Source organism: Diadema setosum, chromosome 8 (assembly GCF_964275005.1).
Source record: "Diadema setosum chromosome 8, eeDiaSeto1, whole genome shotgun sequence".
Classification (NCBI taxonomy): Eukaryota; Metazoa; Echinodermata; class Echinoidea; order Diadematoida; family Diadematidae; genus Diadema; species Diadema setosum.
In genome coordinates, this window is record NC_092692.1 from 7,193,536 (window position 1) to 7,217,020 (window position 23,485).

General features: G+C 43.4%; 1 protein-coding gene across 1 annotated transcript in view; it reads right to left on the minus strand.

The window, feature by feature from the left end:
- The window catches only part of LOC140232363 (scavenger receptor cysteine-rich domain-containing protein DMBT1-like), a 116,896-nt gene that overhangs the window by 20,901 nt on the left and 72,510 nt on the right, over positions 1-23,485 (minus strand). Inside the window, exons 19-28 of the mRNA XM_072312489.1 lie at positions 22,305-22,652; positions 21,000-21,347; positions 14,493-14,828; positions 13,297-13,614; positions 12,002-12,310; positions 8,647-8,786; positions 6,192-6,393; positions 5,324-5,662; positions 1,702-1,826; positions 367-568 (exon numbers count right to left, since the gene is read on the minus strand). Of these exons, the coding sequence (XP_072168590.1) occupies positions 367-568; positions 1,702-1,826; positions 5,324-5,662; positions 6,192-6,393; positions 8,647-8,786; positions 12,002-12,310; positions 13,297-13,614; positions 14,493-14,828; positions 21,000-21,347; positions 22,305-22,652 (2,667 nt within the window). The remainder of the gene's footprint in view (positions 1-366; positions 569-1,701; positions 1,827-5,323; positions 5,663-6,191; positions 6,394-8,646; positions 8,787-12,001; positions 12,311-13,296; positions 13,615-14,492; positions 14,829-20,999; positions 21,348-22,304; positions 22,653-23,485) is intronic.

Here is a 23,485-nt window from a genome sequence, read left to right on the forward strand (position 1 = left end):
GGCTTCTTCTGCTGTGTAACTGCAGTATCAAGCTGTAGTAGCTGGGAGGGATGACATTCTGGAGACACAACCTCAACAGAAATCAAAATTTACTTGAAAAATTCCTATGGAACACTGCAATTCAGTCACCATGCACTGAAAAATTGTATGTGTGCAGAAAGGAATCGCAAATGACATTTTCAGTGTACATGGCATATGTTGATTGATCAGCTTGTGCTACTAAAAATATGAGAAGTTTGCAAACCGCTGGCACGAGTTGGGCACGTGAACGTGGCACAAAGATTTATAGACAGACAGAGAGACAGACAAGGGTTGTAAGAGCACTGTAGATATCAAAAAACAAAATGCAGCACCACCCCAACTCACTTTCTGGCATGCAGATCACGCCGGCATCCTCCGAATGCCCGCAGTTGTGGCTGCCGTGCCCGCGGTTGTTGCATTCCTCGAGGCGGGTCTCACTGCCCGAGCAGTGCACGTCATCCAGGAGGATCCTGCCTGTGCCGCGCCCAAAGAGGGCGTTGGTGGTGTAGTCTATCACAGCGCCGTAGCCCATCTGCCTACAGACAACCTGAAACAGGTTAATAAGATATTACAGAGAAAGAGAGAGAGAGAGAGAATAATGCATGTCGAGCATACAAGAAACATAGAAATACACACACACTTTAACCCGTTGAGGATGAGTCCCGAGTATACTCAGGCAGGTGTCTATGGGAAATGTGTGTTGTAGCAAAATCAGCCTGTCCTCAATGGGTTAAAATAAGCATACATTTTAATATGATTGTTATAGTACCATGTGAACACAAATATACATAAATGTACAGATATAAACATATACCAACAATCAGATAGATATGCCTTACAAAGCACATCTATTTATCTAAATATCAGAATACAGAAGAAATAGAAATTTACAAAAGATATGTATTCAACAAATTACTTGGAGAATTGAGGAAGTGAGTGTGATGAGGGATTGGTGGAGGCATAAAAAAATTGCCTCTCTACTTCTACTCCTACCCAGACACCATCTCTTGCACTTCCTCAGCCTTTACCAACACTATCCAATACATGTTTTCATCAAAGTCAAGAGGACTACCATAATATTTTGACTACTACCTGTGACAGTCCTTCAGAGCAGTCATTTACATTGCTGTAAACACACAAATTTTTGCAGTGTATCAATTTTCATGCATTTCGGGCTACATTTGGCTAGCGCAAATTCCAAAACCCACGAAAATACCTTCATAATTTTCTCTGCACATTTTGAATGGGTTGACAATTGTACAGAGCGAATTCAAGAACCTGTAAAATATGTTTTTGAGCAGCTCAGCGCGTAAAACTAATATCACGAAAATATGGACGTTAACAGTACTTTATTATGTAAACTCACTGTCTATTACGACATCGATGTAACTATGGAACCCATTACATCTGAAGTAAATGTTGGAACTGTAAATCACTGCCTAGTGTAATTCTGTCGGCAGTCCTCAGGGAATGAACCTGGTTGACTTAATTATGATCAGAGACATGACTCAAATTGAAGTTCTCTGTAAAATTGACAATTCTACTTTCTTATCATTATTTTTTTTTTTTTTTAATGGGATAATGCACTTAACGAATTATCTCACACCAAGAATCATTTCATTGTCCTCATTTCCAGCAGCATCACCATCGTCCTTACTAGACGGTAGTCTCCATACTCACCCTTGCATCGTTAATGTCCCAGCCATCGTCACAAACCGTCCCCCACTGTTGCAGTAGGTACACCTCCACGCGCCCCTGGAAGGGGCTTTCTGTGCCAACCAGCCGAATCTCAGTGTTTGTGACTGCTGTAAAATAAAAATAAAAAACAACACAAATTTATTGGTGTTGTCATCCATTCGAAAAGAAGAAGATATATATATCATCTTACACCATTTACAGAAGGGTGAAATATACAATGTGCCTACTGAGTACAAATACTTTTTAGATTATAACTTCAAACACATTGCCTGAAAAAGCCTATCTTAGAGAGGTTTGATGGCACTTTTGACCATGACAGCATGATACTTCCAAATGCCTGCAAATTCATCTCAGAATCTTGTAGGGGGAATGAAACCCCAATATATATGTGGACTGAATGAATGCAGCGAAATTGGCAGAATGCATCACAAAAAGTTTGAGGAAAATCAGACAATCTGTTCAAAAGTCATAAATTTCTACAATTTTAGTGCAGCCATCAATGGATGAAAAGACTAACTACAGTTTGTGATGTCATGAAGAATATAAGGAAAATATAAAGAAAATTCAACAAATTTCAGTTTTTATGAAAAGTATAAATATCAACTTGATTTATTATACTGACATTGTATGTCACAGGCAGTATTCCCCCTGAATATTCCCTCTGAAAGAGGTAACTAAGTCATATGCTCTTTCATTATGCTAGAAAAGTGAAAATATGTTAAATATATTGTAATGTGATATAATTGTAACATGTGGTAGTGTGCAGCCAAACTTGACATAGTTGAAACATCAGCAAAGCCGCTCAGTTGTAGCAACATGCCTCAGCCTTACAGGACTGCCCAATTCCAATGTCTCTTGTTAGTCTGTCTACATCTTTGCATCCTTCATCATTTGCATGTCTGGGTGTGCACTTCTGTGTGTTTCCATTTCTTTACTTTTTGTTTCTTTTGAAGTACAATCTATGGAGTGGCCCACATCTCTACAAACCTGTCTTTTACATGGCCCTCTCTGTTCTAATGCATGCAGTGGTTTTGAACAAATAGTTTCGTATAGATTATTTTGTTTGCTTTTGTTCATTTTTATTCTTCCCATATTCAGAAGGTATGCTCACACTACAACGCGTCTGTACTACATTGATTTTTTTTTTTTTTTTAATTTGACGAGTTCGAGATATTGGAAAAAAAAATTATCTGATTGGATTAGGTTATATAATTCATCGACAATTGTTTTCTACACTCAGTCTACACTCATGGGCCTCTCTATTGCAATGTATGAAGTGGTTTTGAACAAATAGTTTCAGAAAGATTACATTGTTTTCTTTTGTTCAGTTTTATTCTTCCCATCTTAAGAATGTATGCTCACACTACAATGTGTCTGTACAACATTGTTTGTTTGTTTGTTTGTTTTTTTATATATATTTGATGAGTTAGAGGTATTGGAAAAAATATATGATTGGATTAAGTACACGTCATGGTGCTACATAACTTTATCTTTACACTTGCCTGATCCGGCAAGCAGATTTTCAAATTTGCTGCAAAACACTTGCCCGAAAAGAAAATCCAAAATATAAGGAATTAATATAGAAAATCATGTGTAAGTTAAGGGCTCAATAAAACATAATCATTTGAATAAATGGCACATATTGATTAGCGTGCTTAAACACAATGGAATAACAAAAATGGTCAGATCAAGTGTTGCCATTGCATTGCCTTGGGGCTTCGAATCACGCAAGTGTTGGAAAGTTGCTGAAATACTGTAAAAGTGGAAATTTTCGCGGTGTTGAAATTTTCGCGCATTTCGCGCAACCAGAAACTAGCGCGAAAATAAAAACACGCGAATATTTTTGCTTGCCATACGTTCCTGTGCGTGATGTCTTGATTCCGCGGAATTAAAAACACGCGAAACTCTTCTGACCCGGCCTAGCGTGAAAAATTAGTCGGGCGAAAATATCCACTTTTACAGTAAAATAAAAAGTGCGCTGCATCACTAATTAAAACGACCATGATCTTTGCGCTTCTGTATGGTTGACTTTGTGGGTTTGTTTGGGGGAATAAGTGAAAAAAAGATCGCTTCAAAACTTCTTGCTTGCCCAATTCGAGCGAGCATTCGTTCTCATTGTTCAAAAACACTTGCCCGAATTTGATTGTCAATTGCCCCAGGCAATCGGGCAAGTGCTTATGTAGCACCCTGCACGTAATCTCATTCGTGGACGATTGTTTTCTACACATCAGTGCCAAGTCAGCAAAGATAGCATCCCAGCATCCACGCCAGTCGGCAAACAAAGCACAGTAAAGGTTTAACCCCTAACTAGGCCGGGCTATTTAGGTAGATCATAGAGCCGGGGGGGGGGGGGGCCTCCCAGGCCCCCCCTCCAGATCTCGGCCGTCGACTGCGCGATCGCGACGAAAATTGGCACACACATTGCCTATGATGTAATCTAAAGTACTACGAAGTTAGATTGTAAAAAATTATCATTTATGCTAAATTATGCTAATTTATGCATAATGATGCAATGAAATCAGACAATTCGGTATAAATCACTAAATAAAGCTCAAAATGGGCACATTTTTTGTGTAAATATTCTTTTTAGTGTCCTAAGCAAATATAAGAGAAAAAAATTGAGCCATCCGAAAAAATTTCTTAAGTATTTTATTGTTTTTTGAATTTCTTATGTATTTCTTTGTTTTTTTGACTTTATGTTTTCCATTGTTTTTTCGATGAAACTTGTCCACGACATTGTTCTGAACAAGAAAATATGTTATTAATTGATTTTAATCAATAAAACCCCAAAATAATCATGCTTTTATGAAATTTGAATGTAAGCACAGTTTCCATTGAAATTGTACACGAATTCACGTTTTTGAGCAATTTTTGGTCTGACATGCACATACATATTTATGCGAAACTTCGGAACCGTGCACCCGCGCATCGCAAATTTGGTGTCAAAAGATGCGGGAGACTCGACAGAAAAAAGTCATGAAACGTCGTGGCGATAGCTTTTCGCGATAGCGATACATCGCGCGAAACGTCGAGGGGGGGGCCTCGGAGGCTCCCCCCCGGCCTAGTTAGGGTTAACAAGAAGATCAACACATGTATTAAAAGAGACTTTACTCAATGCCCACTGAACACTGGAGGCACCCTGGAAAGTGAGCTGAAATGTTACTTTCAGTACAGAGTACAATGTTAATTTACTGACATGTTATAATCCTTCCAGATGTTTAAGGTCATCCGATTGTAGATTGCTTGTTGTTCCAAAAACGAAGAAATCATGGGGGGATCGGTCGTTTGCACATGCTGGACCATACCTGTGGAATCAGTTGCCTCAAGCTATCCGTCACATTACAAATTTTGACTCCTTTAAAGCCGCCCTCAAGACTCATTTGTTCAAGACCATTTTCCAGTAGAATTGTATATTATGATGTATATCTTTTTTTCATTATCATTATTGTGTCATTCATTTTCATGTGCATGTTTGTGTAAGGATCTTTGTATTTCATAACTTACTTCTTCTACTGCGCCTTGAGCACGTTAACTATGTGGATCTGGCGCATTGTAAGTACCCTGTATTATTATTATTATTATTAAATACGGTCAATGCTCTCACCGTCGTTGGAACACACCGCTCCCGCGTCTTCACTGTGGCCGCAGTTGTGTACGCCCACACCATTGCTGCCGCACTCAAACAGGCTGGACTCGGTGCCCAGACATTCGAGGTTATCGAGGAGGATGGGAGCCGATGAAGGGGAACTGCCGTACTGGCTGGCCATGCGGGCATCCGAGGCTCTGAGGAAACCCAGCTGACGGCAGACGACCTTGGCGTCGCTGATGTCCCAGCCATCGTCGCAAACCGTGCCCCACTGTCCGTTGGCATACACTTCCACACGACCCTCGCGGCTGGACGGACCATCTGCTAGTCTCACGGGTGGATTTGGCGTAGAGTCATCTGAAAAAAATTGGGGGGGGGGCAGGATTTGTGAGTAAGAGAATGATCCCTATGATTTAATCCATGTTCATACAAGTACCAGAGGTCTCATTAGATGACTTACTGACCATCAATAGTTATAAATACTTACACCATACTATCCCCTTGACTTTTGCTGAAGCTGTTAGGACAGGTTGTTTTTGTGATAATCTTTTGCTTCTTAAGTAGTGTAAATATTTCCCGCATGATTTTTTTATCAATTTGAAAATGTCACACATGGAAAAAAAAAGAAATCCGAAATTCACTCAGTACTCTGACTGGTATGCGTATTTGATAGCTACTATACATGTCTAAGGGTGCACTCGTTGCATTCCTGTTCTAATGTGTCAAATTTTAGCCAAACACATTGCAATTACACCTCAGTGCACTCTGCCCTTTGCCTCTGACTGGCCCAACACACTTCTTTGTGGTGGACAGTTTTATAGCCGACAAGCATCTGGACGAGTCTTGTCCATGTGATACAGAATTATTGGGGATCGTTAAAACCTACCACGAGGTCTGCACTGGACCCCAGCATCTTCAGAATGGCCACAGTTGTGGACGCCAATGCCATTGTTGCCACAGAGCAGGAGAGAGCTCTCATCCCCTGAACATGCCACGTTGTCGAGAAGGATGCTACCTGTGCCTTGGCCGAAATACGCGCCAGCGTAGTAGTTGACAGCACCATCGAAGCCCAGCTCATTACACACCACCTATATCAAGGTTTCAAGGGTTGGCATGAAGGGTCCATTGTGTTCTCTCAGTTTGAACAAACACTGTCTCTCTATTTCTCTCTCATGTTACTCTCTTTAGTATTAAAGAAACAAGATGCGCTTGAACAAGGGCTATACTTATATAACATTCAAAGCATGCAAGTTGTACATCAATGATGTATGCACTATTTTACAAATGTCACTTATTGGATGCATTCGACATGCATCCAATTTTGCAAATTTCAAATCCAGTCTCAAAACACACCTTTTCTGTCTTCCTTGATTAAGATAAACATTTATTACCCCTTTTGTTAATTATTGTATCTATTATGTTGATCGTTATATCTGTTAGCCTTTTGTTTGTATCTGAATTGTACAGCACATAGAGAAGCATGTGCTTAAAATGCACTTTACAAATGTAGTATTATCATTTTTATTAAGGTTTCATTTGGAAAGGTTATTGGAATGTTTTGATAAATATTAACTAGATTCTACAGTTTTGTTTTTTTCCCCACAAGATGTTTCATGGAACAAATTTGGAATTTATCATGCATGGCTTTTCTTTTTTTTTTTTTTAATGTCTACTACACTCGGACAAATATGACAGATGTATTGCAGTGAAAATGTGGAGATGATGACAATGCAGTAAAAAAAAAAAAAAATTCCAGTGACCTTATTCAAGTACTTTGGATGCCTGATACATCACCACTCAGGGATCTCTACAAAAGAGCACATCTCTGCCACATTCCAGTCACTGAAGGACAAAGAAAGTATCCTCTTCCTTCCTTGACCGTACAAGCCACAAACTCTATTGTACTTGATAGCTTTGTATCAGTATGAAACACACACTTAAAAATGATATTGTACGATACCAGGTCATTCTTCTCTCCTCTGAGACAATTTTCGTTAAGTCATAGTCAGCAAGACAGCAAGCTATTCTATTTGACAGAGAGATCTATGTACCATTGTATTTGCACATTATGCCCTTCACTATCTGCTAAAATAAGCACAAGAATTTCCAGACTAATAAAGTTGACATGGCAAAAAAAAAAAAAGTGTAGGTAATATGGAGATAATATAAAGTCACTGTTCAAGAACTTGGCCAGTTTACACAGCTTTTTGTCAAGTTTAATAATTTGGCAAAAGACTAAAACTAAAAGTAACTCAGGTGACTCAGTAGGGATTAGGGGGAATAAGTAATCTCTATTCCCTGAATTTTAGTTTCTAAATGATAGGGAGCTTTAGATTTTGATGTGCGGACGTTTGAGATGACGAGTGCGCTGGACGGTCTCCTCTCCCCTGCATCATGTAGAAAAGTAGCTTTAGATTACACTGGGACGCAACGTATAAAAAATAAAATCGTGTCCCAATATGATCAGTGCATGGAGTAGCTCTCTACGTTGCAAACTGTGCGGACGTAAAAATAGCCCAGTACACGTAGTGAAAAACTCAGGCGACGCAAGCTAAATATAGATCGACTTGACGCGCGCTTCTGCGCATGCTCAGAACATGTTTTTTCCCTCTGAACATCCGCGCGTCTAAAATCTAAAGCTCCCTATTGGTGCCAAGTGGTGAAGAAATCACTCCATTGTGCGTGCAAAGTAAAGAACAAAGTGCAGCAAAGTTTAAAGGGGAAATCCAGTCCAAATATAAGTTAGTCTGATAAGAAAGAGTAAAATATCATGAGTTCAACGGTAAAATTTTGATCGCAATTGGATGCAAAATAAGGAAATTAGGACATTTTGAAGATTCGCTAATTTTTCAGGAAACAGTTCTTGAACAGTCAATATGAATATGCAAATGGCAAAGTGAGCATGTCATACCCTCACAACTTGCCATATAGTTTGTACATAAAATTTTGAAATTTCCAGTTTTTCATCTAAACGCAATTATGCCCGAGGCTCAAATCCTGGTATATCCAACCGATCACTATTCTGAAGTTATTCAATCAAGAATAACATCATGTTCCCGACTTCAATGACAGAAACATTGAATTTTCATCATTTTTTGTGCAGGACCAATGGAAAATTGTGAGATTATGACATGGTTAGCTCACTCATTTGCATATTCATATCCACTGTACAAGAACTGTTTTGTAGAAATTAGCAAAACTTCAAAATGTCATAACTTCCTTATTTTCATCCGATTTCAGATAAATCTTTACCATTAAACTCGTAAGATTTTACTCTTTTTATGAGACTAACTTATATTTGGACTGGATTTCCCCTTTAAATACAATACTAGATAACTGACCTGTGCATCTAAAAGGCCCCAGCTGTCATCACAGACGGTGCGCCACGATCCCTCCCATAGGACCTCAACACGTCCCTCATAAGGGGTAGAACCCCCAACAAGACGAATTGATGCCTCCGGGGTCCCAGGAGAGACCGGAGCTTTGATATATATTAAAACAAGGAAAAGTAGAAATTACGCGGTGCGTAAAATATGTCCCCGCCGGAAGTAGCATTTAGTAGCAAAATGTACAATATCGGTAAAAAATCAAGGTCAAAGGTCAAAGAAGTCAAAGGTCAAAATTCTGTGTAGAAGTTTTGAAGCCCTCACCTAGTGCCATCACAAAAAGCAAACGGAATCAAAATCGGGTTAGAAATGGCGGAGTAGCATTTTGTAGCCAATGTACAATATAGGTCAAAAATCAAGGTCAAAGGTCAAAGGTCAAAATTCTCTGTAGACGTTTTGAAGCCCTCACCTAGTGCCATCACATAAAGAAAACGGAATCGAAATCGGGTTACAAATGGCAAAGGAGTACAGTAGCATTTTGTAGCCAATGTACAATATCGGTCAAAAATCAAGGTCAAAGGTCAAAGAAGTCAAAGGTCAAAATTCTGTGAAGAAGTTTAGAAGCTCTCACCTAGTGCCATCACATAAAGCAAACGGAATCGAAATCGGGTTAGAAATGGCGAAGGAGTAGCATTTTGTAACAAAATTTACAATATAGGTCAAAAATCAAGGTCAAAGGTCAAAGAAGTCAACGGTCAAAATTCTGTGCAGAAGTTTTGAAGCCCTCACCTAGTGCCATCACATAAAGCAAACGGAATCGAAATCGGGTTAGAAATGGCGAAGGAGTAGCATTTTGTAGCCAATGTACAACATAGGTCAAAAATCACGGTCAAAGGTCAAAGAAGTCAAAGGTCAAAATTCTGTGTAGAAGTTTTGAAGCCCTCACCTAGCGCCATCACATAAAGCAAACGGAATCGAAATCGGGTTAGAAATGGCGAAGGAGTAGCATTTTGAATCAAAATGTACAATATAGGTCAAAGGTAAAGGTCAAAGGTCACAACTGAAATTCTGTGTAGAAGTTTCAAAGCTCCCATGTAGTGCTATCATATAAAGTAAACAGAATCAAAATTGGCTCATGACAGAGAAGTAGCAAATTGAACATTGTGATCACACACGGACGCACAGACGGACGGACTGACAGACGGACACACGGACACACACACGTATGGAGCCCGTTTCATAGTCCCCTGCTCGAACTCGTTTGGCGGGGACAAAAAAAAAAAAAAAAATAGAAATGTCGCTATGGTGACCGTTATGCCTCCGCCATAATGCATGATTCTCCTAATAGGTCTATATAACATGTGGACAATGTGTGATTACATTTTCACAAAATTGGCAAAATATTAAAACATCTTTGTCACAAATGTGTCGAATGTTCACCTTCCTTGACCTAGGTTTAATTGGATGAATGGGAGAGCATGCATTTGGGGATTTTTACTTTTACTTGACTTGGACCCTTTCATAAGTTTATGCATTGAGTAATTTTCAGGGTACGGAGAAAAAGTGCAATTTCTGTATTGAATAGGAAATTGTTACCATTTTCATCTGGCCTTTGATCCTTTACCTTTGAACCTTACATTCATAAGAGAATCACTGTTAGGCAGAACATGAATAAATATGTACTAAGTTTCAAGATAACTTGAGCCACTTTCGAGATATGGAGGAAGAGGTAAAGTTCAGCACTTTCACTTGATTTTTTGCCTTTGACCTTTGACCTTTTTGGTCAACAAAAAAAAACTTCCTAGAGAATCTCTATTGGGTTATACATGCATATTTGATATACCAAATAAAAAAAATAAATAGTAAAATTCTGAAGTGTTGCCCTTGACTTTTAACCCCTGACCTTTGACCCCATGAACCCAAAATTCCCTAGATACTCACTGCCAGTCAGTACATGCATACATACCATGTTCCATGAAGATACCTTGAATCATTTCCAAGATATGGAGATAAAAGTAAAATTTAAACAATTTCACTCGACATTTGACCTTTAACCTCATGACCTCAAACTTTCACCAGAGAATCTTAATTAAGCATGTGCACCCAAAAGTTGACAAACACAACTTCACCCCCTAATATACATACATACCGAGTTCCATTAGCCTAGGATACCTCAAAAGGTTTTTTAGTTACGCTGTCCACAAAATTCATGACGGACGGACGGAAGGACAGACAACCCGAAAACATAATGCCTCCGGCACCACTTCGTGGCGGAGGCATAAAAAAGCTAGGTTTATTCACACACAATTGAAAAGCACAAGTTGAATCGCAATTCAAATCATGCTTTTTGAGCTCTGGTTCACACACACACAGGCAAGAAAAGATCTAAATCTACATCGCATTGGTTCACAAAGGGAAATCCTGACTCAATTACATCGGTTTGCGTTCATACACAATTTGCACCGCTAATAATCCCAACTACACAGAAAAAAAGCATGACTATTTCAGAAACATTGCATTTTTAGTGGTGCGCGGACTGCAATTTTCAATCTATTAGTCACAATTATTATGTTTATACATGCAAAAAGACCGGTGTTTTTGTACTGATGGATTCAAATTACAACCAGATATAATCAGGAATATTGGTGGCTGTGAGAATGGGTGCGGGCATGGAAAGGTGAGCACAGTTTTTCCCAATTCACAAAATTCTTCCCTCGAGATGTTTTCATTGCAACTGATTGACAAATTGCCCTACATCGACATAAAAAGAGATAATGATCAAAAAGTAATAATTTCAAAACAAATAATGAACGTTTCATACTTTTCTTAAAGGACAAGTTTACCTTCATATACACAAAATTTCATTTTTTGGGAAAGAAGTACACATTCCCTTGATTTGTTGCTGTCGTACGTTAAGGGTAACATTATTCCCCTGCCTTCTAAAAGAGGAAAGTCAAGTGCTCTTTTTTATGCTCAAAAAAAAATATGTTGAATTTCATGTATATTTTTTTAATATCATTCTATGTGTATAACACAAGCTGCACTGTACCAGTCGTTTTATCAAGCAATGGCGGAACTGAAACTTCAAAAATTCACAACTTTTTGAACAGATTGTCTGATTTTCCTCAAACTTACAATGACATATTCTACTTTATTGCTGCATCCTCTCAATCCATAAGTATATTAAGGTGTACTTGTCCTTTGATATAATAATACTAATATTAGAGAGTGAGAGAATGAATGTGAGAGGAAAGAGAATAAAGAGAGGAAGGAAAAGACAGAGAGGAGAAAAAGAAAGAGGAGAGAGAGAGATGGAGGTAAGAAGGAGGAGACAAGATACTAAAAAAGGTGAACAGAAAATGACACCTACCTGTACACTCAACGCCCGCGTCCTCGCTGTGGACACAGTTGTGAGTGTTGATCCCGTTATGGCTGCAGTAATGGAGCATCAATTCCAGCCCAGTGCAGGCCACATTGTCGAGAAAGATGCTGCCCGACCCCCCGCCGGCGGTGTAGACCCGCTGGACTTCGCCGAAGCCCAGCTGCCTGCACACGACCCCGCCGTCTGTCATGTCCCAGCTGTCGTCGCACACGGTGCCCCACTCCCCCTGGTACAAGATCTCCACGCGACCTTGGTACCGGCTGGAGCCACCCACCAGCCGAATCAAGTTTGCCTGTTCTGCAAAGTGACATGAAAATGGGGCAAGTCAATTTTCGAATAGAAATGTCACTGAAGGTGATTTATTCCCAATAACTAATATGATGATAATAATAATGGCTATTTTTTTTTTCTCTAGTACTTAAAAGATTATCACCTACAAACATACTTCATAATGTCTGTTACCCCTCTTTAAAAAAATGTCTTGCATCATTCAAACCACAGTCATTATGAGTGTCAAATTTCTTTTGAAGTCCTTACAAACTGCGGAAGAATTTCAATCAACATAGACTTGTTTTTCTCCAAGATTTTGCAGCCACATAAGGCACTGCATGCAATGCTTTGAAAAATGTGTCTTGCACAACTTTAAATCATGTTTCTTGTGTGGACCTATTATCTTGTGAATGGAAAAGGAGAAGTTTGATCTGCAAGCCTTACCTAATATTGAGGGACATTATGTACTGTTACAATGGCAGCAGACTTGCCACTACTGTTGAAAAACCACTGTGAAAATCTGAATCCATATAATCAATGTAAAGTATTGTTAAATACACAAAATGTGAACAATAATTATAATAAAAACGTTTCCAACTTAAACCGTCTACAGTTCTGGTTTATTGAGAAAAAATATAGATAGCGCGATCTCCTTATATTTTAGGCTTTATCCTGAAAACTGTATGAAGTAGGATGTTTTGTGATACAACAGACCTAGACATACAGTATGCATCAAATGTGATATCTTGAATATATATATATATTTTTTTATCACTGCTCCCAAAAGTAAACAGGACCTTTAACTGCTTGACAAGTGAGGGAAAAATTTGATCCACAGGATTTTGCAATGGACCAATTGACCCATCGACCACTTTATCTACTCATATATACTTTCTCCTTTCACCTGGAATCTTTGACCCCATGACCCCAAACATTGAACGATAGAATACTTGACTGGAATGTTCCTGTCCATGATTGGATTTACCGACCCGTCTACGATTTGACTCACTGACCCTCTGCATGGCACGCGACGCCAGCGTCTTCACTGTGGCCACAGTTGTGAGTTGGGCTATAGGAGCATTCCATCAGTGAATCCTCAAGGCCACTGCACTCGACATTGTCCAGGTGTATTGGGCCCGAGCCAAGTCCAAAGTGGGCATTTGTGTAATGCGCAATGGCCCCGGAGTATCCCAGCTGGCGGCAGGCGACGCTGGCCTCCACCAAGTCCCAGCTGTCGTCACAGACTGTCCCCCACTCCCCGTTCATGTAAACTTCGACACGGCCCTCAAAGTTGTTGTTGCCCCCGACCAGACGTATGTCCGAAGTGGTACCTAGATGTACACCGCAAACAGAAATTACAAGTATATATCCCTATGTATTTCAACTATGCACAGTAAAACTATTGCAAATTATAGGCTGGGAATCAGAGTGAAAATTCACTGACTGTATCTTCAGTTCAGGGCAAGGGCAAATTTTCCACAAAGTGATTACAGCTCACACTGGAATCAATCAAAATTATTAACAAATAGAAACAAACATATTATGGCTAATCATATTGAAACAAGAAAAAGAAAAGAAAAGGTAGCTCATTAAAATGACTTAAAACTTAATGAAAAGAACCTGAATATTGCTTTACTGAAGGAATACCACTGCTGCAAATGTTATAATATCAAATGAACAAAATGACAAATGTTTCACATCTTTTTTTTACATTGGTTTTGAGTTCTTACAACAAATGGATCTCTGCTGATCTCAGACACAGACGATGCAACATGCAATACACCAGAACTTCTACAAATAGAAAATTATTGGCCAATTAAACTGACCTCCATTAACAAAATATGTCTTGAAAAGCAAGAAACTGATTTTCTGTTATCATGTATTTCATCTAGCGCATTAAAAAAGTGTTTTTAATATCAAAGAACTAGTCCAACACACATACCCATCACTTATATGTGTATTAAACACATGCAAGTATCAAAGATCACAATCTACCAGAATCTACCGGAGAGAATTTACCAACTGTTTTTGACATATCATTACATTACTGAAGCGGCAGTGTGAAACATTAAGATTTTGACTTCCCCTGCAACAAGCACCACAAGTTTCATGTGGTATCAATTGAAACAAATGGCCTTTACAGATGAACAAAATATGCTGTATTCCTGGTAACACTGAGACATTTATGAATATCTTATTGTTTTTTTACCTGTATCTGCGGGCTGGCATACGACCTCAGCACTGGTGCATGTATCTGATGGTGTGGAGAGAACGCTGTACCGACAACTCTCCAGGCTAAGATAGATTTCTGAGCAGTTGAAGTTTGTCAGCTGCATAGGGGCTGCCATGGAACGCAGGTCCCCTGAAATCAGGCCGGGCGGACGGTTGTCCATTGGTCCAAAGCCCAGCTGGTGGCAAGCCACGTTGGCTTCCGATATGCCCCAGCCATCGCTACATATCCCGTACCACGTACCATTCTGGAATATCTGCACCTGGCCCTCCCTTGTGTTAGGACTGCCAACTAGGCGAATGCCTAGATTTGCCTCTGTGGAATGGAGAGGAATTCAACAGACAAGAGATGGAGAGATGGACAGATATTTCCATGATGGGAGGAGGGTGGGGTATGGAGGAGGGTCAATGAAGGAAGGAGTAGGGGAAGGAGGAGGGAGGGGAAGGGAGGGAGGGAAGGAGCAAGAGGGCAAGGAGAGAGGGGAGGGTAGGATGAGAAGGGGAAGGGAGGGAGGGAAGGAGCAAGAGGGCAAGGAGAGAGGGGAGGGTAGGATGAGAAGGGGAAGGGAGGGAGGGAAGGAACAAGAGGGCAAGGAGAGAGGGGAGGGTAGGATGAGAAGGGGAAGGGAGGGAGGGAAGGAGCAAGAGGGCAAGGAGAGAGGGGAGGGTAGGATGAGAAGGGGAAGGGAGGGAGGGAAGGGGCAAGAGGGCAAGGAGAGAGGGGAGGGTAGGATGAGGGAGGGGAAGGGAGGGAGGGAAGGAGCAAGAGGGCAAGGAGAGAGGGGAGGGTAGGATGAGAAGGGGAAGGGAGGGAGGGAAGGAGCAAGAGGGCAAGGAGAGAGGGGAGGGTAGGATGAGGGAGGGGAAGGGAGGGAGGGAAGGAGCAAGAGGGCAAGGAGAGAGGGGAGGGTAGGATGAGGGAGGGGAAGGGAGGGAGGGAAGGGGCAAGAGGGCAAGGAGAGAGGGGAGGGTAGGATGAGAAGGGGAAGGGAGGGAGGGAAGGGGCAAGAGGGCAGGGAGAGAGGGGAGGGTAGGATGAGGGAGGGGAAGGGAGGGAGGGAAGGAGCAAGAGGGCAAGGAGAGAGGGGAGCGTAGGATGAGGGAGGGGAAGGGAGGGAGGGAAGGAGCAAGAGGGCAAGGAGAGAGGGGAGGGTAGGATGAGAAGGGGAAGGGAGGGAGGGAAGGAACAAGAGGGCAAGGAGAGAGGGGAGGGTAGGATAAGGGAGGGGAAGGGAGGGAGGGAAGGGGCAAGAGGGCAAGGAGAGAGGGGAGGGTAGGATGAGAAGGGGAAGGGAGGGAGGGAAGGAGCAAGAGGGCAAGGAGAGAGGGGAGGGTAGGATGAGGGAGGGGAAGGGAGGGAGGGAAGGAGCAAGAGGGCAAGGAGAGAGGGGAGGGTAGGATGAGGGAGGGGAAGGGAGGGAGGGAAGGGGCAAGAGGGCAAGGAGAGAGGGGAGGGTAGGATGAGAAGGGGAAGGGAGGGAGGGAAGGGGCAAGAGGGCAGGGAGAGAGGGGAGGGTAGGATGAGGGAGGGGAAGGGAGGGAGGGAAGGAGCAAGAGGGCAAGGAGAGAGGGGAGGGTAGGATGAGGGAGGGGAAGGGAGGGAGGGAAGGGGCAAGAGGGCAAGGAGAGAGGGGAGGGTAGGATGAGAAGGGGAAGGGAGGGAGGGAAGGGGCAAGAGGGCAAGGAGAGAGGGGAGGGTAGGATGAGAAGGGGAAGGGAGGGAGGGAAGGGGCAAGAGGGCAGGGAGAGAGGGGAGGGTAGGATGAGGGAGGGGAAGGGAGGGAGGGAAGGAGCAAGAGGGCAAGGAGAGAGGGGAGGGTAGGATGAGGGAGGGGAAGGGAGGGAGGGAAGGAGCAAGAGGGCAAGGAGAGAGGGGAGGGTAGGATGAGAAGGGGAAGGGAGGGAGGGAAGGAACAAGAGGGCAAGGAGAGAGGGGAGGGTAGGATGAGAAGGGGAAGGGAGGGAGGGAAGGAGCAAGAGGGCAAGGAGAGAGGGGAGGGTAGGATGAGGGAGGGGAAGGGAGGGAGGGAAGGAGCAAGAGGGCAAGGAGAGAGGGGAGGGTAGGATAAGGGAGGGGAAGGGAGGGAGGGAAGGGGCAAGAGGGCAAGGAGAGAGGGGAGGGTAGGATAAGGGAGGGGAAGGGAGGGAGGGAAGGGGCAAGAGGGCAAGGAGAGAGGGGAGGGTAGGATGAGAAGGGGAAGGGAGGGAGGGAAGGAGCAAGAGGGCAAGGAGAGAGGGGAGGGTAGGATGAGAAGGGGAAGGGAGGGAGGGAAGGAGCAAGAGGGCAAGGAGAGAGGGGAGGGTAGGATGAGGGAGGGGAAGGGAGGGAGGGAAGGAGCAAGAGGGCAAGGAGAGAGGGGAGGGTAGGATAAGGGAGGGGAAGGGAGGGAGGGAAGGGGCAAGAGGGCAAGGAGAGAGGGGAGGGTAGGATGAGAAGGGGAAGGGAGGGAGGGAAGGAGCAAGAGGGCAAGGAGAGAGGGGAGGGTAGGATGAGAAGGGGAAGGGAGGGAGGGAAGGGGCAAGAGGGCAAGGAGAGAGGGGAGGGTAGGATGAGGGAGGGGAAGGGAGGGAGGGAAGGAGCAAGAGGGCAAGGAGAGAGGGGAGGGTAGGATGAGAAGGGGAAGGGAGGGAGGGAAGGAGCAAGAGGGCAAGGAGAGAGGGGAGGGTAGGATGAGAAGGGGAAGGGAGGGAGGGAAGGAGCAAGAGGGCAAGGAGAGAGGGGAGGGTAGGATGAGAAGGGGAAAGGAGGGAGGGAAGGAGCAAGAGGGCAAGGAGAGAGGGGAGGGTAGGATGAGGGAGGGGAAGGGAGGGAGGGAAGGAGCAAGAGGGCAAGGAGAGAGGGGAGGGTAGGATGAGGGAGGGGAAGGGAGGGAGGGAAGGAGCAAGAGGGCAAGGAGAGAGGGGAGGGTAGGATGAGAAGGGGAAGGGAGGGAGGGAAGGGGCAAGAGGGCAAGGAGAGAGGGGAGGGTAGGATGAGAAGGGGAAGGGAGGGAGGGAAGGGGCAAGAGGGCAGGGAGAGAGGGGAGGGTAGGATGAGAAGGGGAAGGGAGGGAGGGAAGGAGCAAGAGGGCAAGGAGAGAGGGGAGGGTAGGATGAGGGAGGGGAAGGGAGGGAGGGAAGGAGCAAGAGGGCAAGGAGAGAGGGGAGGGTAGGATGAGAAGGGGAAGGGAGGGAGGGAAGGAGCAAGAGGGCAAGGAGAGAGGGGAGGGTAGGATGAGGGAGGGGAAGGGAGGGAGGGAAGGGGCAAGAGGGCAAGGAGAGAGGGGAGGGTAGGATGAGAAGGGGAAGGGAGGGAGGGAAGGAGCAAGAGGGCAAGGAGAGAGGGGAGGGTAGGATGAGGGAGGGGAAGGAGGAAGGGAAGGAGCAAGAGGGCAAGGAGAGAGGGGAGGGTAGGATGAGGGAGGGGAAGGGAGGGAGGGAAGGAGCAAGAGGGCAAGGAGAGAGGGGAGGGTAGGATGAGAAGGGGAAGGGAGGGAGGGAAGGAGCAAGAGGGCAAGGAGAGAGGGGAGGGTAGGATGAGGGAGGGGAAGGGAGGGAGGGAAGGGGCAAGAGGGCAAGGAGAGAGGGGAGGGTAGGATGAGAAGGGGAAGGGAGGGAGGGAAGGAGCAAGAGGGCAAGGAGAGAGGGGAGGGTAGGATGAGGGAGGGGAAGGAGGAAGGGAAGGAGCAAGAGGGCAAGGAGAGAGGGGAGGGTAGGATGAGAAGGGGAAGGGAGGGAGGGAAGGAGCAAGAGGGCAAGGAGAGAGGGGAGGGTAGGATGAGGGAGGGGAAGGAGGAAGGGGAAGGAGTAGGAGGAGAAGGAGAGAGGGATGAAAGTAGGATAGAAGGAGGTGGAAGGGAGAAGGATGATGAGGGGGAAGGAGGATGGGGAGGGGGAGGAGGAGGAGGGAGGGTTTAGGAGGGATGGCAATGAGATTGAGGGGAAGGAAGAGGAAGGGAGGATATATTTTGAAATAATTTGGACAATTTTTGCCAAAGATGGTCAAAATGAAGCGAACAGTTTTTCAGCAGATGAAAATTAGAAAAAGTTTATGCACAACAGACAATGCAGGACGGATATGCTGACCCATCAAATTAACAGCTCACTTGAGCCTTTTGGCTCAGGAAAACTACACAAGAACAAGAGACCCGCGGGTCCAGCGCTCACCTGAGTATCACAAGTTCACCTTTCACGCAGTCACTAATCTAAATTATTCACAGCTCTACTAAAATTTGACCAGGCACTCTCACGTAGAAGATGAAAATGTACAATAAGGGCCCAATTTTTTAAAGATTCCTTAATTTGGGGGGATTGGGGCCCTCTGGGTGGGGCATGGTGCCTATTTTGATAAATTGAGATCCTGACCCCCTTGGGATGCTACCTGCCAAGTTTAACGAAAATTCATCATGAGGTTTTCAGGAAGAAGATGAAAATGTACAATTCAGGTCCCCATTTGGACCTTCCCAACCCCCCCCCCCCCCCTGCCCCCAAGAGGGGAACCCCTGGATCTGCTCTGAACAAACTTGAAACTACAGTCATTAATGTACTCACTCATAGTATTATCTTAGCTATATAACTTCTGATTCTAGCGAAGATTTTTAAAGATTCCTTCATTTTGGGGGGGTTTGGGCCCCCCTGGGGGCCCCCTGGGTGGGGCATGGTGCCCATTTTAACAAATTGAGATCCTAACCCCCTAGTGATGCTACCTGCCAAGTTTGGTGAAAATGGGTCATGGAGTTCTCAAGAAGAAGATGAAAATGTACAATTTAGGCCCCATTAGGACCCCTCCCCTGGGTCCCAAGGGGGGTACCCCTGATTCTGCCATGAACAAATTTGAAACTACAGTCATCAATGTACTAACTCATAGTACTAACTTAGCTCTATCACTTCAGGTTCTAGAGAAGAAGATTTTTACAGATTCCTTAATTTTGGGGGGTTTGGGTCCCCTGGGGGCCCCCTGGGTGGGGCATGGAGCCCATTTTAACAAATTGAGTTCCTAACCCCCTAGGGATGCTATTTGCCAAGTTTGATGAAAATCGGTCTTGGGGTTTTCAAGAAGAAGATGAAAATGTAAAAAGCTAACGCACGAGGGACGACGGACGAAGGGCAATCGCAATAGCTCACTTGAGCCTTTGGCTCAGGTGAGCTAAAAAGGAAAGAAACTAGAAATGTCGCTACGGCGACTGATGCCTCCGCCATAATGCATGATTCTCCCAATAGGTGTATAGTACAATGTCTTGACAATGTGTGATGACAGTTTCACATAACTGGCAAAATATCGAAATAACAGGTTTGTCAGAAATATCTTGAATGTTCACTTTCCACGAACTGGGTTTGCTATAATTGTCTATTAAAGAGTGCAGGTACACATATTTGGGGAATTGAAAATTTTTACTTGACTTCTGACCGACCTTATTATAAGTTTATGCATTGAGTATAATTTTCAAGGTATGAAGAAAGAGTGTAATTACAGTACAAAATATTTTTTTTTTCATTTAAACCTGACCTTGACCTTTGACCTTTGACCTTCTGGCTGGAAATTTCCAAGAGAATCTCCATCAAGTAATACATGTACATATATTAAACACTTTTAAAACTAATAATGCAATCATTGCATATACTAGTATACATGTATGAGGGAAATACAGTAGTAACATTTTGAGGAGTTGACCTTGACCTTTGAACCCCTGACTATTGACCCATGACCCCTAAATTCCCTAGATAATCCCTGCCAGTCAGTACATGCATATGTACCACGTTCCATGAAGATACATTGAACCATTTGCGAGAAAAGTGATATTGCAACATTTTCACCTAACCTTTGACCTTTTGACCTTTGACCTTATGACATGAAACTCTCTCTGGAGAATCCTTACGCAGTAGTACATGTCTACACTAAGTTTCAAGAAAATAACTGCGGGCATTGCATAGATATGGGGGAAATAGCAACATTTATAGCATTTGACCTTGACCTTTTGACCTTTGACCTCTTGTCAATGTCACTAGATCTACTCAACTAATTGTCCCATCATACATCATCCTTGGACCAAGTTTGGTGAAAGCTGCTTCATCCAGTTTTGAGTTATCACATAAACAGATAAATTTTAGGATTTGACCTTGATCTTTGACCTTTGACCTCTGTCCGATTTCATTGAAAAACTAATCAAGTAATTGTCCCATCATACATCATCCTCCAACAAAGTTTGGTGAAATTTGCTCCATACAGTCTTGAGTTATCGCGTAAACGGATGCAATTTCATTATTTGACCTTGACCTTTGACCTTTAGCCGATTTCACCCAAAATCTTATCAAATCGTTGCCCCATCATACTTCATACTTGGACCAAGTTTGGTAAAATTCCAGTAAATATTACTCAAGTTATCGCGTAAACGAAAGCGGACGGACGTACGGACGTACGTACGGACGGACGGACAACCCGAAAACATAATGCCTCCGGCACCACTTTGTGGCGGAGGCATAAAAAAGAAACACCATAAAATGTGCATACCGACAGTTGAACACTGAAGAGTGGCAACAAGGCCACCGGAACAGTTCACGGGGAACCTTGCACCAGGGCATTCAAGGAGGGACGGCTCTGTGCCATTGCAGGCCATGCCACTCAGCCCCATCCCGTTCCACGTCCGGCCCACGCTCACGGACTCAAAGGGAAGGCTGGTCACGCGGATGGCGTAGCCGAGGCCCAGCTGCCTGCACACGACCATCCCCTCGCGGATGGACCAGCTGGAGCCACATACCATCTCCTCCCTACCATTGATGGAAATCAGCACGGTGCCCACGCTGTCACCAGTCTCCCTGCTGCTGTTTAGCAGGCTCACGCTGCCGTTGGTACCATCACCTGAGCAGACATGGTGATAACAATTTGTGACCATCCAGCTCGAAACCAACAAAAAGTAGGCCTATAATATAATGAATTTCAACTTTTCAACATATAGTTTAAAAAAAGTATGCTCAAAGATTTAAATGATACATAACTTGTTAAAATGGGACCATTTTAACCATTTCAAAAAATGACTGAAATAAGAGAGTATTTAGGATGTGCAGTTTCATAGAAAAGGGGAGCAAAGAGTGGCTCGAAGGAGTCTGCAGTATTATTTAGAATGCGCTGTACAGTACTACACTCGCATGTGCACATGATTTTGTGCATATGTCCTCTCACATGAATATGGTATAATATGTAATCACATTACAGTGATGTAGCAAGTACAGGATTTGATCTGGGGCTATAGGTGGGACACGGTAATATTGGAGTCACTTTGGTATAAGTCAATCCAGGCTGAAGGATGTACATACTTATCAAGAAAGTGAATGGATGTAATACACTTTCCCAGAGATTTTCATATTTGTACTAGTATAAAGCGATGCTCTGCAAGGGTCTCGATCATAAATGAATAAATTATATGGGATATATTTCTTGAAATATCATTTGAAAAGGTGAGTGGCTGTTCATTACACAGCACTAAAAATTTGTTGTAGGAGAGGATAACACAAGACCAATCCACAATGGGAAGTGTAGATGAAAGAAAAGGATTTAAACCCTGGGTTTCACTGGTGGTGCAGCCACATGCAATGCTTCAGTACAGTGGACTCCCGTTATAATGAAGTCCTCGGGACCAACAGTTTTCTTTTGTTATATCAAAATTTTGTTATAACTGAACAAACAAACAACCATAGAGCCGATAATTTTGCGACCTGGATTTTTATTTTGTTGTAACCGGAATTTTGTCATAACTACATGTGTTCGTTAAAACAGGAGTGCACTGTATTTGTAAATAGATGGTGTCTGTCTACTCACCTGGTACTGTGCAGATAACAGCTGCATCTTCGCTGTGTTGGCAGTTATGAAACCCGACTGCATTACTGGGGCAGGTCATGAGTCTAGCCTCCGTACCAAGGCACTGGACGTTGTCCAGATGGATGCTTCCCGTACCCACCGAGAACCTCTCAGAGGCACCGCCTGCCCAGGTTGCGTTAGAGAAGCCGAGCTGGCGGCAAACCACAACGGCATTCAGTATGGTCCAGAGGTCGTCGCACACGGTCCCCCACTGACCCAGCGTATACACCTCCACTCGCCCCTCAAATGGCCCTGACCCATCGACCAGGCGAACCGCACCATTCTGGACAGCTGGAGGGTTGGTTGAAGCTGGAGGATTGGAACAGACCAAATGGATTCGTTTGTTTATATCTTTTATTTTGTTTATGCATTAAAGGGATCGCACAGTTTTGGTTTAGACCTAACTTAAGGTTTCTAACCTTTTTTTGGTGAGATGAGAAGAAACCTCTTATGAAATATGAAAAAGCATGTAATTCCAAGGAGAATTCAACGTTTGTTTGATGAAAATTGGTTTTAAAATGGCTGAGATACCCAAAACAGAGCAATTCTATTAAATGGTGGGACCCACCTTTTATTACGATCACTTTGTTTTACTTTGTTTTGGGATATCTCAGCCATTCCAAAACCGTTTTTCATCAAATAAACTTTGAATACCTCTTGGAATGGTATGCTCTGCACTATTTCACAAGTGGTTTTTTGATATCTCGCAAAAAAGTTAAAAGCCAAATCCTCATCTCCACCAATACTATACGATCCCTTTAATCATTGATTTCCCTTGAGAATTTTTCTTTTTTCTCTGATTTTGCCCAGCTCATTGCAATTTTATTTAAAGATAGCTGATCTTGATCCTATTCATATTCAGGATTCCTTTGATGATGCACTATAAGTGATTACACTTTCTCATGATACATTGAACCTTTTCTATCAACAGAAGAAATTACCTCTTAGGACAGAGAGAAAAAAGTGTTTTTGGAATTATATTCATACAAAAAAAAATTAAGATTATCAAAATATCTCTACAAGATTCTCTCTTGCTTAAAAAATTATGATACGATCTTCTCAGCCATCCCATCCAAAAGTGTGTGAGTTGATGTGTGTTCTGTGTTTGTGTGCTATTGTACCATGTTCGTTGTGCCTATATC